Genomic DNA, 17,979 nt, shown 5'->3' with positions numbered 1-17,979 from the left:
GATCTTCATTATTTTCTTTCTTCTACTCACTTGGGGCCTTGTTTATTATTTTCTTTCTAGGTCCATTAAGTATAATGTTAGATTGTTTATTTGAGTATTTTTCTTGTTTCTTAAATTAGGCTTGTAAAGCCATGAGTTTTCCTCTTAGGACTGCTTTCATTGTGTCCCATAGATTTGGGGTTGTATATTTTCATTTTCATTTGTTTCAAGGTATATTTTGATTTCTTTCGCGCTCTCATTGTTATCTTATTCATTGTTTAGTAACATGTTATTTAGCTTCCATGTGTTTGTGTGTTTTTCAGTTTTATTTCTTTCCTCGTGATTAATTTCTAGTTTTATACCATTATAGTCAGAAAAGATGCTTGACATGATTTCCATCTTCTTAAATGTATTGTGACCTCTTTGTGTTCTAATATGTCTGTCCTAGAAATGTTCCATGGGCACTTGAAAAGAATGTATGATAGCTGCTTTGGGGTGAACTGCTCTGAAGATATCAATTAAATTGATCTGATTATATGTGTGATTTTAAGGCCACTGTTTCCTGGTTGATTTTCTGTCTGGAAGATCCATTGATGTCAATAAGGTGTTAAATCCCCTACTGTGAGTGTATTACTGTTGATCTCTCTACAAGGCTTATATCCCCTTACTGGATTGATCCCTTTATCTTTGTGGAGTGTTTTTCTTTGTCTCTTATTATAGCCTTTGTTTTAAAGTCTATTTTTTCTTATATAAGTATTGCTACCCCAGCTTTCTTCTCCCTTTCCATTTGCATAACTGTGCATGTCTTTCGTTCTGTGGTGGGTCTCTTGTAGACAGAATATATATGGGTTTTGTTTTCTTATCCATTCAGTTACTCAATGACTTTTGATTGGAGTATTTAAGACATTTACATTTAAAGTGATTATTGATAAGTACGTATTTGTTGCCATTTTATTCTCTATAACAATATTTCCATTTTTTCTTTCTTCTTCTTAAAATAGATCCTTTAACAGTTCTTGTAATACTGGTTTTGTGGTAATGAACTCCTTTTTCTTGTTTGGGAAGCTCTTCTCCTTCAATTTTATTTATTTTTCTTTAAAAAAATATTTTATTGTTTATGCTATTACAGATGTCCCACTTTTCCCCCCTTCATCCCCTCCACCCTAACCCTAACCAGCACTGAGCCGGGAGGCAGGTCAGCAAAAGGTCCAAGGCACCCCAAGATTTGCCTTCTCCTGCTTTTGCCTGCTGGCTGCCTTTTAGGCTCAGTTACTGCAAGAGCCTCTGGTGATATTAGAGTTGCATGAGGTAGGTTCTCAGTGAGTTACCAGGTAGAGGCCGTGGTGTACAGGTTCAAACTTGCTGCCACTCAACAAAAGTCCTAGGGTATATCAAGGTTAGCGGCCATCCATCAGGTACACACAGACCTTTGTGGTGGGATGGCATCTCAGAGAGTTGTCAGGATAAGGCCCACAGAGTTTATCAGGCCCAAACAGAGAAAGCTTTGGCCGTGTGAAGGAAGGGCTCTGCATCAGTCAGGTGTGTGAGGGATAAATGGCACTGTTCTAGAGCCACACAGCTCAGTCTGTCCCAGATTCTGCCCAGACCCCCTGGATTCTGTCCAGTCCTGCTCTACTGGGCAGGACTACCATGTAGGGTGGAGCTTAGCTAGAGGATCTCCAGTGTGGGGTAGGCACTAGTCAGGGTCACAGAAAAGGTGGAGGGAATGGCCCCTGCCCCGGAACCACAAATCTCAGCCACTGACACCTCCTGAGTCTGCCTGGACTTATACACCTCAAGCCCAGGTAACTGACTCCTCAGCAGGGTGTGAGTCTCCCAGGGTCTGGCAAACAGAGAGTTTGTGGGTGGGGCTATTGCATTCCCCAAGGCTGATGCGGTAAGGAGGGGAGTGCTCTACCAAGAAAGATGGTGTCTGTGGTGTGGGAGAGGGATCGGCACAGGGACCTGGGCAGCTGTCCCTTCAGCCCTTTCCCTAGTGTCACAAACCCCAGTCTCTCCTCACACAACTCTAGTCCACTCCACCCTCCCTCTATCAGAGTCCAGAGCGTGTATCTGTGAATGAAATTTTGTGTGCCTGCCCTTTAACAGCGTACCCGTTTTTCCCTGGCAGACAGAATCCCTGCTGGTTTTCACAGCCATACGTTATGTGGGCACCTGTTCCCGGTGCTGGTGCTCTGGGTTGAAGAGCTCAGTGTGGAGTTGAGACTTCTTACTCCCTCAAAGAGAATATTTGCAGTTGATACACCCCTCAAAATTCTCAGCTGCCGCCTATGGGAGCAGGATCAGCCCTTTTTGCATCTCCACCCTTCTTACCCGTCTCCATATGGCTTCTTCTGTAAATCCTTGTTTATAAGGCTTCTGTTCAGCTAGTCTTCAGTTGGTTATTCAGGCTCATTGTTCTTCTATATTTTAGTTGTAATTCCAGTTTGGTCCTGAGAGGAGGTGAGTGTAACATCCACCTACTCCACCGTCATCTTCTAAACCCATAATGTAGTTTTTTAATGCATATCATTTCCCCTGACTTTGATAAAAATCTAAAACATTATAAACTCAGAATACTTTTCATGAACCATTTCTTTGCATGGAGAGAAATTAGTTTATTTTGCAATTTTGTAAAGGGTTCTTTCTGTTAATTCAACAAGTTTGGCAAAGCTTTGCAATGAAAAGTTCAGTTCATTAAAAATGACCTTATGGACGTAACATATATTGGTGGTGACAGGGTCCATACTTTATTTTGGCACACAAGGATCCCATTAATTTGTCTTTGTCACTCTCTAGGGCTAAGCTGAGCAATAGTTCAGATTTAGCTTTCTGAAAGTAGCTAAAGAATGAGCAATAAATGGAGGCAGTAGGAGGGGCTGACAAATTTAGAACTTCTTGGTTTGCATTGAAAGCTTTTCTAAAGACTACATAAAAATGGCTCTGTCTGCTCTCTTGAGTTTGTGATTGATTTTTCTGTCTTGGTGTATGCTGGGAGCAATCTGGGGGGATCAACTGTGTTTAACTCAGAGTTGAGAGGCTGCCTTTCCACTTAAGCATTTTCTAAACTTTCCTTATTAATGTTTGTAGTTACCTGTAGATCCCTTATTGAATAAAGGCAATTAACCTTTGTCCCTTAGAAGAAACCATGGGCTAAATTTAAAGTGTGATGCTTAAAAGTAAGTCTTTATAGACCCTCAGAAATACAGAAGAGAAGTAGGGTGGTGGTGTTAGCTAGGGAACCATGAAATAAATTTTGGGTTAAATTGTACCTCTCTCTCACATGCAATTAGATACAACATGTATGAGGAAGATACAACATCTGCTTTGACTTTGTCATTTGTAATTGGTGATTATTATACATTTTTATTCCCTTAAAAGTTCTGTAGGAAGGTGAATGACACCAAAAAGAGCTCAATCATAACCACAGTTAACACAGAGAGAGAGCTTCCCGCATACCAGATACTTTACGTGTATTAACCTAATTCTCATACTAAGACTACCGTGAAGGTCCTATTATTACATCTGTTTCACAAATGAGGAAATTTCAGCCTACAGGGTTAAATGACTTGCTCAGGGTCCCCTGTTGTTAGTGGGGGATTCAAGATGAACACCCAGGCAGTCTGTCACTGGAGCCCACACTTTTTTTCCAAGCAAATTATTTATTCATAAAGTAATTTATGAAGAAAATTATTATAGATCTGAATGCTTTAGATATATTACATATGCTCTTTTTAAATTATTTTATTAAATTTATTGAGGTGATATTGGTTAAGAAAGTTATATAGGCTTGAAGTGTACAGTTCTATGATACATCATCTGCATGTTGCATTGTGTGGTGATGGCAGGAGTGAGCGACTCTGAGTGGTGGAGCCCACGCTTTTCACCATTGCGCTCACTGCTGCTCTGTATGGAAGTATGATCTATGATTAGACTGTTTTTTACTTTGATCCCGGTAAGGCTGTATCCTTGTTTGAGCACACAAGCACACAGACTCATCCCTCACCAACTCACAGAGTTGGCAGCATGATGTATCTGAAAAAAAAATTCAAATTTTAGGAAAGTAGCCACGATCAACATATAGGTAGGAATCACTGAGGTACATACACTGATACAAAAAAGCTGGTCCTTTACTATGTAAGAAGATCAGTAATACTTCCCCAAGTGCCAGTTTTGGAATGAAAGTCACATTCAATTAAATTCTATCGTAATCTGCTAAACATCAGTTCACATGAATATCTCCCTTAAGCCCTTTCAGCATATATTCTTCTCTCATTCATTTCTCATATGTGTGAATTACCATGTTCTAGCTTAACTATTCTAATATTTTAGCTCAGAAGGACATATTGTAATGAAGATAATTTGAAAATTCAATAATTTTTCTACATTCTTTTTTAAATCAATAACATGATCATGCAGTACATACCCAAACATCAAATGGCATTTCTCAAAAAAACAAAACAAAACAAAACAAAACACAAAAAACCCCCCAAACCTGAGTCATTTGTTCAATTTGTAGATAATTCGCCAACACTCAACACTTCGGTCACAATCCTACCATTCTTAGATAAGAATGGATTCCACATTTTTTGAGGACAAGCACTATTGGGTTTATTTTCACAGTATCTGCACCTGGCAGAAAGCATGGCAGAGAGCAGGCGACTTATGAGCACATTTAGTCTCTTTCATTAGGAGGTGTGAACAATTAGCAGGACCAGTGACTCTCTCGAGTCATCTAAAACACATCATCAGCCAGAGAACTTATATTAGGCATTCTCCTGCTGCAGAGGATATACTGGATGAGAATGAGTTGAGCAGATGAGGAGGAGGCCAGTAAGGAAGGAATTGGAAGTGAGAGAGGCCCCAGTTATTGCAGGCATAAAGGCTGATTCATCTAGGCCAGTGGGAGGCTTTAGCTCTGTCATGTGACAGTCGTCAAACCAAAATTCTTTTGTGTGTTTTTATCCTGTAATTCCAACACTCAATCATATTCTGCTTGAACATCGTTTATATTGCCTTAATCATCTGCAAATAGTGTTTAAGTTTCTTAATCTTAGGTGAAATGACTCTTGATTTTCAAAAAATATGTCTGTGCGCGCGCGCGCGCACGCACGCACACACACACACACACACACACAGTATTCCTTTTATTTTCTGTGGCCTGAAATGCACAAAGGGAATATAATTCAGGCACCTTGTACTGAGGATATAAACAACAAAACCACCTGATTCATTACTATTGTTTGATTTCCTAAGTATTCTTTGAGGGAAAAACATGTCATACAATAATCGTTGCGAGCCATTTTTTTCTTAAAATATAAATCCACATTCTTAAGCACTTAGTTAAGCCCTCCGCATTCTCATGCAACTTACTGGATATAAGCATAAATTAATGTAAACGTGTGCTTAAATATTATATATCTAAATACTATTTCCAACAAGGTAAACAGACATGTAATAACTATGGGATCGCCAGGGCGACTTGTATTGGCTTTTTTTCCCCATACCTAATTCCTTGTGGGTTCTGTTCACACAGATCCATGACAGGAATTTCCCTTTGCTTCTTATTGAATCAGCCCTATTGCTAAGCTGATGCCATCTGGCATCCAGATATTACTGCTGCTTTCTGCCTGCTTGCTTTCCTCCTTCTTCTTCCTTTTTGAAATGGTTTACACCAAGGTTATTTATGGCAATATGTTTAAGGTCCGAGTATTGTGTTAAAGCACAAAATGTTTTCCTCACCCTGTAATAAAGTTGTGAACTGAAAATGGAGCCAGGTAACTCAAGATTTCTGAAGTGCAAGGTCCAGGCACAGAGGACCACCCACTCCTGCCTTTGAGAGGGCGACACCATTAAGGTTCCCCACTGTGTGCCAGGGTTTGGTGGAGGGATGCTTGGTTAAAATGGCTGTGCTGGTCATGTAGTGTCCAAAGGAACCACCTATTTCTTTTTCAGAGCCATCCAAGCAGAAGTCCCAGCAACTGAAATAGATATGGGAGGAACCTCACTACCCTAGGTGCCCGATTAGTCAGCCCTCCCTTTGTCTCCCTGGGATGACTTCACTGGCAGAGCAGAAAGTCTGGAAAGAGAGAGGCAGAGCATCTGGAGCATGAGGGCCACATCTTTTCTTTATTCCCACCTCTCAACAGATTATACCTTCTAGGGCATTGGGTGGCCTTTTAGTGGTCTGAGGAATTAAGAAAATGAGTAATTTCCTTTCTGTTCCAAGATAGATCAGGTTTTTTGAGGAGGCCAGTTTATTAACTTCTGATACAGCAATCGTAGATGAGCTGTCCTTACATGTCCTAGAGGTCACCAAAGAATCAATTTTGCTCAAGAAATTAGGCAGACAAAGTGTTTATAATGTTCACTTAGCTTGAGGTGGTCGTGATATTTACACATACATCTCAACAAAGACTTAAAGGAAAAAAAGAGGAGGTTGGAAATCAAGTTGATAATTTCTTTAGCTTCTACCTGATTACTAAATATAATTCTTCGACCACATTGTCGTTCTGATCCCTCACCAAATAAAAATAAAATTTTGAGGGTTAAAAAAAAATACCTAGAAAGCAACTCCCATATATTTGTCAGTGGAAGCAGTGAGCTGGACTCATTCTGGCATTTAAATGACTCGTTTTAAACCTAACAATACTCTCATCAGCTGGAGGCAAATTCAGAAAGACAGAGTTCAAATAACAGCAGAAGAGAATTCCATTAGTCATTTTCCATTCTTCTCTTTCTAGTGCTAGCATGGCACGCTCTTTCCTTCAGAAAAATGCAACTCTCCAGAATTTGATTATTTTTAGAACTATATCTCTAACTGTAATTCTTTCTGTGTGAATTGGATAGCAGGGATTTCTGTGGATTCCTCAGCTGACATCCTTGGAAGCAAGTTCACTTTATTTATTTAGAAGATTGTCATCTGTGCTTGATCAACTTTATTGGCTAAATCCCCACATTGCTTAGGCTTGGTTTGGGGTAGGATCTTATTCACCCTGTCCTGGTCAGTGGAAAGAGACAAAAATCCTCACTTAAACACTTCTTGGTGATGGGTTTTAAACTATCAGGAAAACCTGATAAAAACATGTGCCTGAATCAAGACAAACCATCGTTGCCAGTGAAAAACCAGCGTAGAGGGTATAGCTCCCACAAGTGGGATAGGAAATCAATTGTTATATCAAGAAAATATATTCATTACTATATTCCTACCTTAGTATCACATAAATCAAATAAATAATAAATAAACCAGTTTGTTGCTAAAAAAGGCAATCAATGCCTAAAAGACTTTCTGAATGAAGCTGCAGCTTTATAAATCTCAATATATTAAATATATTACCACAATGAGACCCAATCTCATTATTTACTCCAGCCATTCTATGAGACTTATACCTGTATTTGTATCTTCTGTATAGCATTTAGTTTAGTGAAACAATAATACCAGTACATACTTCTGTGCCAGAAAGTTTTAGTTATTGCTTGCCAGGTCAGTTTTTAGTCTTTAATCATGGTTTTCTTCTAAACATATCTTACAGTGGTTGCTTTCCAATGTATTTTTGGCCAGAGTGCTAGCCAGTTATTTTTTTCATTTGGGGGTTACCAAAAATTTCTAATATTCAATAGTAGTATCTCCATATGCTAAAAACTTTAAGCTACTGATTTCCTTATATTATTTAATGAGACAGGCTAGTGATAATGCTTTTATTTTAAATAAGAGGAAATAAATGATATTTGCTGTTTTACTACAGAACTCTCCATGTTATCTGGAGCCAAAGTGAGAGATAATAGTTCTGGGCCACTGTCCCTGCTTCTCTGAAGCAGCTCAGAAGGGACAGCCACAGCTTCTAAACATGACTGTTTAATTCAAGCAATGTGAGTCTCTCTGGTAGGGGGAGAAAAGACTTGCTGACAGTATATCATTTTTTCATTATACTATGGAGAGTAATTATAGGGTTGTTACATATATTTAGAAACTAGTCTATGTGGTTGAAAAAAAGAAAGAATTAAGACCAAGGAAAATTATGTTTTTTAAATTCAAAATCAATAAAAAATATAATATGACATGTCAGACTTTCCTAGGGTTCAGTGCACTAAACATGTAAAGTGTATTAAAATGTGGAAACCATATACCTTTCATTACATTATTCTAAAGCTGTCACTTATTTCATTTTGGTATAAAGGTAATTGTTCTGAGCATAATAGTACACATTTCCTTTACCCAGCACCAGCACTCCAATTACAATCTACTTCAGTTCAGATTAATCATGCCAAGATGGCAATTCCATTACACCAAGAGTAAAATTTAATAATCTAATATAGGGCTATATAGTTCCAGTGGCTAAAAGTACGTGTTTAACTACTTTAGGAATTTTATTAAGGTTAAAGTTAAACATAATGTACTTTAATCAGACCTTTACTGGAAAATACTCATTACAAAATATGGTGGACCATGGTCTATGCAATATTTCTGCAGAAGCATTAAACTCCACTTACAGCTTTCATTTGAGCGGCATCTAATAATGGTAAGGACATTTATTGATGTAAGATGTTCTGACTTAATTTTAACTTTGCTGAATTTTTTAACATTGGTCAAAATACAATACAGTTATGCTTTAGAGCAAATAACAAATTGTGTATGGGAGGGCAGAGTTTATTTAGGTAAAATAATAGGTATTTGGTTTTAAACATATAGGAGCAACTGGCTCCAGTTACATGGCATCTTTCTATGTCTTGACTAGGACCTAAGTGAATTAAAGAGTTAATGCCCATCTGAAATGCTCACTCCCTCTTCAGCAGCAAGAAGACCTGTCAAGCCAGGTACTGGCGGGAGAGGAGAAATTTTAAGCCTTCATATATTCACGTAAACGTGGCACTGCAATCTTTAACCACTGCCTTTCATCCAAAATTCTGCAATGATCAGTTTTTTTTTTCTTAAGGGCTTTTCTTGTAGCAGTAGAAAAAGGTGCTAGAGTAGCTTTATAGTACAGAAATAATCTATGTTTTGCTTCTTGTCCTTTTAAGTGTTACTTACATTTCATGTTACCTTCTGTATAAACTGTTTCTATGTGGAGCCAAGTGACTGAATACTGTTTCTTTATAAATGAGCTTTGGTCATTGTACCAGTCTGTATTTTGGGTTTCTTTTTCAACCTCTCACTGGTTACAGTGTGACTCAGGAACATGATTTGTGTTCTGGCAAACCATACAAGATTTAGATTCAAATAGGATGAATCAGAGAAAATCCTAAATTGCTTTTGAATATATAGGTTATAATGTTAATTTAAATTTAAACTATGTGTTCAATTTGGAAACCGTTTCATATTCTGCATGCTATACTGTGAGCTTCTGGAGGGTGAGCAACATGTCGTATGCACCAATGCAGAGCACAGAGCCTAATACTTACATTAAATTAATCTAGAAATAAGAGAAATTGTTTTGCTCATAAATAAAACTCATCAATAAAGTGCTTTCCCTTATTTTTAAAAATGATGCAGCAGAGACACCTATCAGTGTTTTCTTGTAGAATCAATATAGAGTTATGGATCAGTCAATTAATCTATGTTTGTATCTTCTTACGAAGCATCTGGAAAATCTGTGCCTAGTGGTGTCACAAATTTCATGGCCTTGATAAGACTGAGCATGTATGAGACAATGAGCAAGCGAGGTAAAGACCTGGTATCTATCTGATACCAATCCCAGCAGGAAATTTTGCCTTCAGATACATTTTACTTACCCTTTTATTTTTGTGAGTGGCTATACTGCAAAGCCGAGAGATAAGGATTGTGAAAAGCTGCCTAAAATTCTACATCCACTCTATGTCATCATTAGATGCAGCCTGGGCCTTCTCTCCTTTTGCCTCTTGGAAAAGAGGACATCAGCTTTTGAAGAGTAGAGTAGGCATACGCCTTCATTTTCTTCAAAATTGAAAAGTGTTTAGAGAGCAGTATGTTTTGAGAAGGACTTTGAAATTTTTAAATCTCCAATGTGACAGTCCCAAAGCTTCATTTCACCCTTCATAAGAGGACTGTACTTAGTTCAGAATCTATGAAAGTCACAACCAGTGAGACACAGCTTTCTTTAAACCAATCAGCCTCAAAAGCAAAACAACTTGTGGTTTTGAAACTTACGAGGGCTCTTCTGACACAGAGGCTCCTTCTTCTAGCTCTTGAGCTTGTTTGTACCGCGGCCCCCTGGCCTCTACTGGAAGTTTCTCTGAGAATTAAATGCATGCACATAAAAGAGAAGAGGTTAGAACCAATTTGGGATTCCAGGGAAATTCCTCCCCTCCGCCCCCCCTCACCAGTTCTTGATTCTGCACTACCTAATAAGCTATGTTGATAACTGCAAATAACGTTTTAAGGTAAATTTCTGCCTCTGATGATATCAAGAAAAAAAGGAATGAGATTTTAACATATTTAATAATACTGGTCTCTGTGTATATGTTTCTCCTTTATTATTCTGAAATGCAAAAAAAGTCTTTCTATTGTAAAAGTTATAACTCTAGGAGCACTAGCTTGATATGTCATCAAAGTACTTTTTTGCTATTTCCTGTTGAAAAGAGAGAGCAATGTTTACCTTTTAAAAACAAGCACAAAGTACAACAAATTATACTGTGATACTTTCATAAATTCTAACTTGTTTTTCTTTTGACTCTTGGCAGGGTGTGATCTATGCCATATTGTCAAAAACAAACAAAACCGCCACTCTGATATTTTAAAACATTGCTTTAGATTCTGATTCATTTGCTTTACCACCCCAACTCACTTACAATTGGAATATGAGCAACTGAAGGTCTATAACCCATAATTTGACTTGTTTCACCTATTTATGGAGCTTTGGCCAAACAATTCAGAACACGCTTCCTAACTACTTCCTGGAAAAAAATTGTGGAGGAGAAAAAGAAAGAAGGAGATTATAACTGCTCCTACAGAAATAACTGCCAAGATTTCCATTCTGACATATTTTATTAGGGTCATTTATAGGCATATTTCCTTTATAGTACAGGCCAGTGAAGCTCTATCACCATTTTATAACATATAATTGCAAAGATGAAAGAAATATGTCTATATATGCATACACCATAGAATTATATGGCATTTTAATAATGTTTAAGTAGAGCCAGACTTACTACTTGGTTGTGAAAATCCAGATTTTATTTTTGATAGTTAACCACAAACTGCTTTTCTTTTTCTGAAGTGGTTTGGTAAAGACAGAGCTAATGAATAATTGACTATTTTAAGTTACGGGCATCACTTGTCTTCTACGTGCAGCAACTGTTTATAGCCAGAAAACAAAGGGAGTGTGAAATATAAAACTGCCAAAGCCAATAAAATTTGGTAACATTTAGACACGGCAATAAGGTACCCATAGACATCATTTTACAACTAGTCCCTCTCTCCCAACTAATCGACTCAATGGCGCCATCTCTGATGGCACAAGCCATCTCTGTCAGTAGTGAAGCATTCAGCTTGGCACTGATAGTAGGCTTGTGATACTTGACTGTCCATTTGACCTGAATCCTGTCAGATGTCCCGGTGGCCACTTGCTCACATCTTTGAGGATGCTAATGATAGTTAAGATGAAATTTATAGAAAACTTACTACATGCTAGGCACTCTATTTGCATTATATCTCATTTAATTTTCACATGATCTCTGAGGGAATTACTGTTATTATTCCCATTTTTCCGATGAGAAAAGTGAGAATTAGAAAGATATATAATACATTAAAATTAATCAGCGTTTCTGGTATGCTTTTATTTTCTTTTAACATCATTAATTTAGATTTCAAAATGCCATTCACTCCCACCCAGGGCAAACTATAGTATAATAAAGAGCTATACTGTGGCTGATTTCTGGAGAAATTTGATGGCTTAAGAAAATAAGTTAAGAAGCAAGTGGGAATCATAGTGAATATTAGAAAATAGGAGGAAACATAATAAAATTACTTCTGAATGGCTTGTAACTTTGGAATTTTCTATTTCATTGACATGAACTGTAACAATATTAGCAGAGAAGTTAGGTTAGTATTTATGTTAATCTGAGAGACCCAGCATAATTAAAATAAATCTTGTTCACTAATTAGAACATTCCTAAAGTCTATTTTTAAAAATTATTTGCAGTATCTATTAAATTCTAATTTATTTCAATGCTCCATTTCAAATTATGCTTCTGGAATCCAGGCTCATAATATTGTTTTAATTTTCAATGTAGAAAGCAACAGCTTTCTGGTTCATCAGTTTGAGCTTCCCAATGTATTTCATGCTTAGAAGAGTAGATGCTTTTGGAGTCACTGCATTGTTTTTAACAGCAAGATATGCGCATAGTAATCACACATATATTCAATACTTCTATGATAACTCCATAATATCTCCTTTCATGCAGATATGTCTGATATTTTTCAGTGACAGTCTTCAAACAACTTTATGACTCAAGAGAGCATCATATAAATATTTAGTGCTGAATTACAACAGTTCACAAGAAAACCTACTTAAAAGACTTAAAACAAAATTAAATCCCATTTAGTTGAGTCTCAGTTACACAGAATAGTTAGTAAGAACATGTGGGATACTTAAAATTTTTCTAAGGAGTTAGCAGCATCCGAGTACACATAATGAACAGCCCGGTAACAGAGCACCTGCCAAGTTACCTTTGGGTTTATAGCAGGGGGTGGGCACGATGCACTCCTCTTTAATGTGGGGCTTGGTTTTGGGGCTGCAGCCTCCTGTGTGCATTCCTCGATGGTTGATGCAGAGAACCACGCGATACCTGAGGCCCTGGCCACATGTCACAGTGCACTAGAAGGAGAATGCAAGAGAGAGGGGACTCACAGGCAAAGCTTTGTTTACTCTTCCGTTCCCACCTGAGACTTTTTGAAGGGTTGCCTTTAGATAAAAGGACTCCTGATGGTTTATACCACTTCTTATCCATCATGGGATCTTTATTCTACTTGGTTATTTAAGGTGCAGCTGGCTGAAAATTAAGTCATTTTTGACTTCTCAGTTTTGGATTACACAATCGGTGTTTCTTCAGCACCCACTATGTGCAAAGTCCCAAAGCAAGCAGCAAAAAGAAGAAAAGAAACTGGAGAGTGTGCTCAATTTTGATGATAGACACTATATTTTAATATTGTTAAGTCACTTTGCTAATGATAAAAGAAACTGCTTTTCTTTTTGTCACAAAGCCATGTCTGTGGTTGAGGGCCTAATGGTCTATCTCTTCCTCTCTCTATCTCCTATGCTGTTTCAAAACATTTTGCACTGGCAGCCAGGAAACCCAAAATCAAAATCATTTTATGTTTAAGCTGCTGCAGCAGCTTTCCTAACGCCTAGAATGCATTAGTTTTAGTTATTTTACTTCATCCCATTCTAATTATTTTGTGGTTTCATTACATCTTTTTTTTTTTCTTCAGTGAATAGTATACATAGCTTTAATTTTAATCCATTCAGACCCTTTTTGGATATAAATACAGAATAAGAAATAAAAAAATGAAACCAAGCTTTTGGTTTACTGAGCTCAATCACCACAGCACCTTTCACAGATTCAGGATGAATCACTGGGCCTCAGTTACTCTTGACCGACATGTGCCTCCCCTTGTCCTTGAGGGAGCACGGGGGTGATAAAGGCTTCTTGAGGAAATGTGAAGAAAGCTAAAGATGTAGGTTTACTCAGATGTTTGGCTATGCTGGCTTCGGGGCACGCCTACTTCAGGAGCTAAACTGGTAGACTTGTAGACACCTCCAGAGAAGAAGCAGGGAGCTGCACAGGATAGCTGGTCAGGGCATGATGATGAGAGGGAAGAGTGGACTGATTCTCTTAAGGAACAAAGAAAGAAGGCACAGTTACCGGAGACCACTCCTGTGCCAGCCATTTAGGGCAGTCAAAAATGTTGCAGGGCTGCACGATGGGCATCTTAGGGGTGTACATGCATTTCCACTCTTCCACTGAGGTCACATGACCCTGGATGTCCTCCTCCACACAGGAAACTGCCCGGCTCTGGATGCCCCCCCCACACGAGGAGGAGCACGCGGTCCACGGGGTGGCCTCCCACCTACAGAAGCAAGGGGAGTTATCAGGGCAGACATGCACATTGCCAAACCTCCTCAGTGACCTTTCCGAACCAACCCCTTCCCAGTGCCTACTGGGGCCATCGGGTTCTGAGCGGCTATGGTCCAGAGAGCTAGAAGTCATCTATTGCCTGAAACCTGACGAGTAAGAGAGAAAGAGTCAGTGTTGGCAAAAGTGCCCTGGAAACCTTGCGGCTCTACACTAATGCAAGAAATTACTGTCCTGAGGGCTGTCCGCAAAGATATCTGTGCTGTCTGTAACTTACTCCAAAGAAGGCTGTTCAGTCCCCCTTCCTCTAGTTTTAATATACACGCTTCATGTGTATGAGTATTATATTTTATAAATATATATTCTGCATATATAACATTACACATATACTTTTTATTAAACCATTACATATTATGTCATGACTGAAACTGGTTAATCAGTTAACACTAATAGTTTTCACCTGGGATAATACTTTCTATTTTCAATGCAATACTTTATTACTTAACTTCCAGATACTTTTGCTTCTATAATATTCAGCTTTGGGACTACATGGATTCAGCACAGTTCTGAAGTTCAAACTGTGCCATCATTACACTAAGGAGCAAACATGTTAATATAGGCATTACCTTCTCGTTCCCTAATGTTGAGGGATACTATCAGTTAGCATTTCCCCAATAAAGAACTCCTGGGATTATTAAGAAGTCTGGTTTTGGCTGGAAGGCTAATGGCATTGGAATCTAGAAATATAGCTAAGGGTGAAAATAACAATATTATCCCTTAAACAACAATGTTTAAGGGAATCCCATTGATTTTTCAGATCTCTGCACAGCTCTGAAGCTTTTGAGAGCAGATGCAGAGAGGTATCTTTGCCTGATTCTTTTTTCTCCTCCCATAGATTTAGTGAATGTAGAATTTTATAAAATAGAAACATTGGGAATGAGCTTGTCTTTCTTGCATATATTCTGTTTGCTGATGAGGACTGCTGAGGAACTTTTAAGATTTTTCTTACAATTAGGAGAGAGATCATTTTAATGAGACAAAAAGTATCACCACGTCGATCCACTTGAACAGCAAATGTAAAAATATTGCACAGGTATATCATGGAGACAGTAATTCTTCTATAAGTAGGATTTCATGTACAGTGTGATCCTGACTTGTCCTGTGCATGAGACTGTTCTAATGTATGCTTCACAGTTTGAGAATTTCCCTCCTCATTTTCTTTGTACTGCTTAAGTCTAGGCAACAACTGTTATCTTCACTGCCAACAATCTAAACTTGTTGCCAAATACAACATTTTTCTATGCGTAATTCCCCAGGAGATACAAAGGAAAACATTATTCTGGGGAAACTGAGGCCCTCTGTTTAACCCTTAGGAAACTTTCTGATCCCTTTCAAGAGAATGAAGCAGCTCTGTAGAGTGTTTCTCTTCCAGAAAGGTAAGACCCATTCTCATTTGTCTACACAAATCTCTGGAGAGCTTCCCTCTGGGGGTGGAAAACAGGTCTAATTCACACTGAAACTGGGCTGAATATGTAAATACATACCCGCCTTGGATTTGACCTGACAGTGAAGTGAGAATATGTTTTTGAAGGTACTTTAATCTTTTAGAACATTAAGATGCCATAAAAAGAGTACATATTTTTAATTGGTACTTTAACATCTCTAAATTTGACCCTTCCAAAGAGTGAGTGTTTAATTTTTGTCTCAGTCTAGGGCCTGACCCATAGTGTAATTTCATAAACAGTAGCAAGTATGTTTTTCCATGTCAGTAATCACAGAAAGACAAATTATGTTAATATTATTCTAAGAATTTATAGTATGGTTACAGCATGCAACTATAGCTCTGTATGTAAAACATTATCATATAAATCCTTGCATAATAATAGGGTTCTAAGGATTTTCAAAGCAAAACATGTCTGGGTACTTTACAGAGAGTATAACAAAAGATGAGAGAGGGCATCAGTTAAGATATCTTTATACAGGTATGAGGTGAGTGCTTGGATTAAAAAAAATCATATCCAAGAATCTTTTCCTGGAAAAATAAGAAATGGGTTCGTATATCATGTATTTTAACTCCTTTGGCTTTTAATTTTTAAACACACAGTGAGTTTGGTTTAAGAAATTCTTGCCCTGACCAGGTGGCTCAGTTATTTGCAACGTTGTTCTGTACACCAAAAGCTGTCGGTTTGATTCCTGGTCTGGGCGCATACCTAGGTTCAATCCCCAGTGAGGGTGCATGTGGGAGGCAATGATGTTTCTCTCTCACATTGATGTCTCGCTCTCTCTCCCCCTTTCTCTCTCTCTAAAAAAATCAATAAACATATCCTTGGGTGACAATAAAAAAATGCTGAAAATTATTTAAAAAATTCTCAAAATTAAGAATGGTATAAAAACGTTGCATGTATTAATTATGAATTAAAGATAATTTATCAGATTACATTCTTAAATTATACTCAGATAAGTATTGCAGTCAAAAATGAAAGCAAGAAAAAAATCTAAAAATTCATTGTGTTTTGTATTTATGTTGTGGTCTTAAGCTCATTTAAATACTTTTAATAACGAAGGCTTTCTGCTTTGATCACAGGTAGCTGTCATTTGGGAACCATTTTTGAGTCTCAGTTCTTCTTATAAAATAGAAACATATTTGTTGAAGTAACTTCCATTTTCTGAGACTTTACCTATAAAGTAGAATAACTTTAGAATTAGTTCAGTAACAGAAGTGCAAGGAATGAGAAATATAGCTATTTGCTAATTATCCTTTCCCACTGTAATGCATGGACAGGCCAGTGTGTGCACAAGACAGGTGCCAACAAACATAAAGGAGGTTTGTTTCAATCTGTTGCTGAGAGCACTGGCTTCAGGCATTGGCGGGAAAGCTGAATACTGAGGAAATTAAGTTTAACCTAAGACAGGCTATTAGTCATACAAGAGAAATATAAACAAAAAGAGATCATCGATGTTCAAGAAATTTAAAAGTGCCATTATAGGAAAAACATAAATTTGATGTTGCTCACCCTGACACTCAACTTTGCCTTTATCTTTTCTTGAAATTTTTTTATTGTTGTTCAGTTACAGTTGCCCCCTTTTTCCCCATTACTCTCCCCTGCCCTGCTCACCCTGCCCCCCATCTTGAAATATACAGCCTTCACACAAGCAGATACATGTGTCTTATGGATACTTATTTTGTAGATACAGAAATTGAAATCAAATGAAGTTTTGGTTCAGTTAAATTATCTTTTTATATCTTCATTCCATTATTTTTTCAGGAAGAATTTGTTACTGTATTAGTTTTGTTCTGGATCAAATCAGCAAAATGATACCTCAGTAGCATTCTAGAGTCATTTATCATCTTTATCAATACAGTTATAGGAAACTGGGAGAGAGCTGATTACTGAGGTACCTTTTAGTGGAAGAACTTAAAAACAAGCCAACAACTGTATATGGTATAAGGGTCCCTTTCTACATGCTGCCATTAGAAGGGTGAAAAGTCAGCTCCCTGTCAATCGCTGAAGAGGTTAAGTAGAAACTGGATGAAAACTTGCACTAGTGTACTCATATACAGGTTATACGAGTTGAGGTTATACAAATGTGTATATATGTGCATATTCATGTGTGAATACATGTGCATTAAATATATACATATGCATATTTGTGTAAACACATATGTCAACATATGTGTGGGTATGATTCTGGGGGAAGGAATGGGACAATGAAGCATCACTAAACTTGATGACCTCAAATGGCTGTATTTGGATTCCAATTCATCAAGTATTTGGAGATTTTTCAATCAAACTTTGCTTTATTTTACAGTTTAGAATAAAATTATTTTCTGGGCTTTGTTTAGTTTGAGACTGAGCAAACTATTGTGGATTATTTTCAACTCCTATGTTTGCAGTCTCTGGATTCTAACAGGCTCTGGATTCTAACTAGCAGCTGACTCCCTGAAGTCCT

The 17,979-nt window shown here is 37.7% G+C and overlaps 1 protein-coding gene across 1 annotated transcript in view; it reads right to left on the bottom strand.

Annotated features, from left to right (window-relative positions):
* Positions 1 to 17,979, bottom strand: part of ADAMTSL1 (ADAMTS like 1) — an 890,629-nt gene that overhangs the window by 208,324 nt on the left and 664,326 nt on the right. Inside the window, exons 12-14 of the mRNA XM_054583189.1 lie at positions 13,819 to 14,023; positions 12,623 to 12,770; positions 10,103 to 10,187 (exon numbers count right to left, since the gene is read on the bottom strand). Coding sequence (XP_054439164.1) covers positions 10,103 to 10,187; positions 12,623 to 12,770; positions 13,819 to 14,023 — 438 coding nt within the window. The remainder of the gene's footprint in view (positions 1 to 10,102; positions 10,188 to 12,622; positions 12,771 to 13,818; positions 14,024 to 17,979) is intronic.

Source organism: Pteronotus mesoamericanus, unplaced genomic scaffold (assembly GCF_021234165.1).
Source record: "Pteronotus mesoamericanus isolate MK-2021 breed Mesoamerican mustached bat unplaced genomic scaffold, CSHL_Meso_final contig_73, whole genome shotgun sequence".
Lineage (NCBI taxonomy): Eukaryota > Metazoa > Chordata > Mammalia > Chiroptera > Mormoopidae > Pteronotus > Pteronotus mesoamericanus.
Note: the sequence above shows the minus strand (reverse complement) of the source record. Positions and strands in the feature narration are given on the sequence as shown.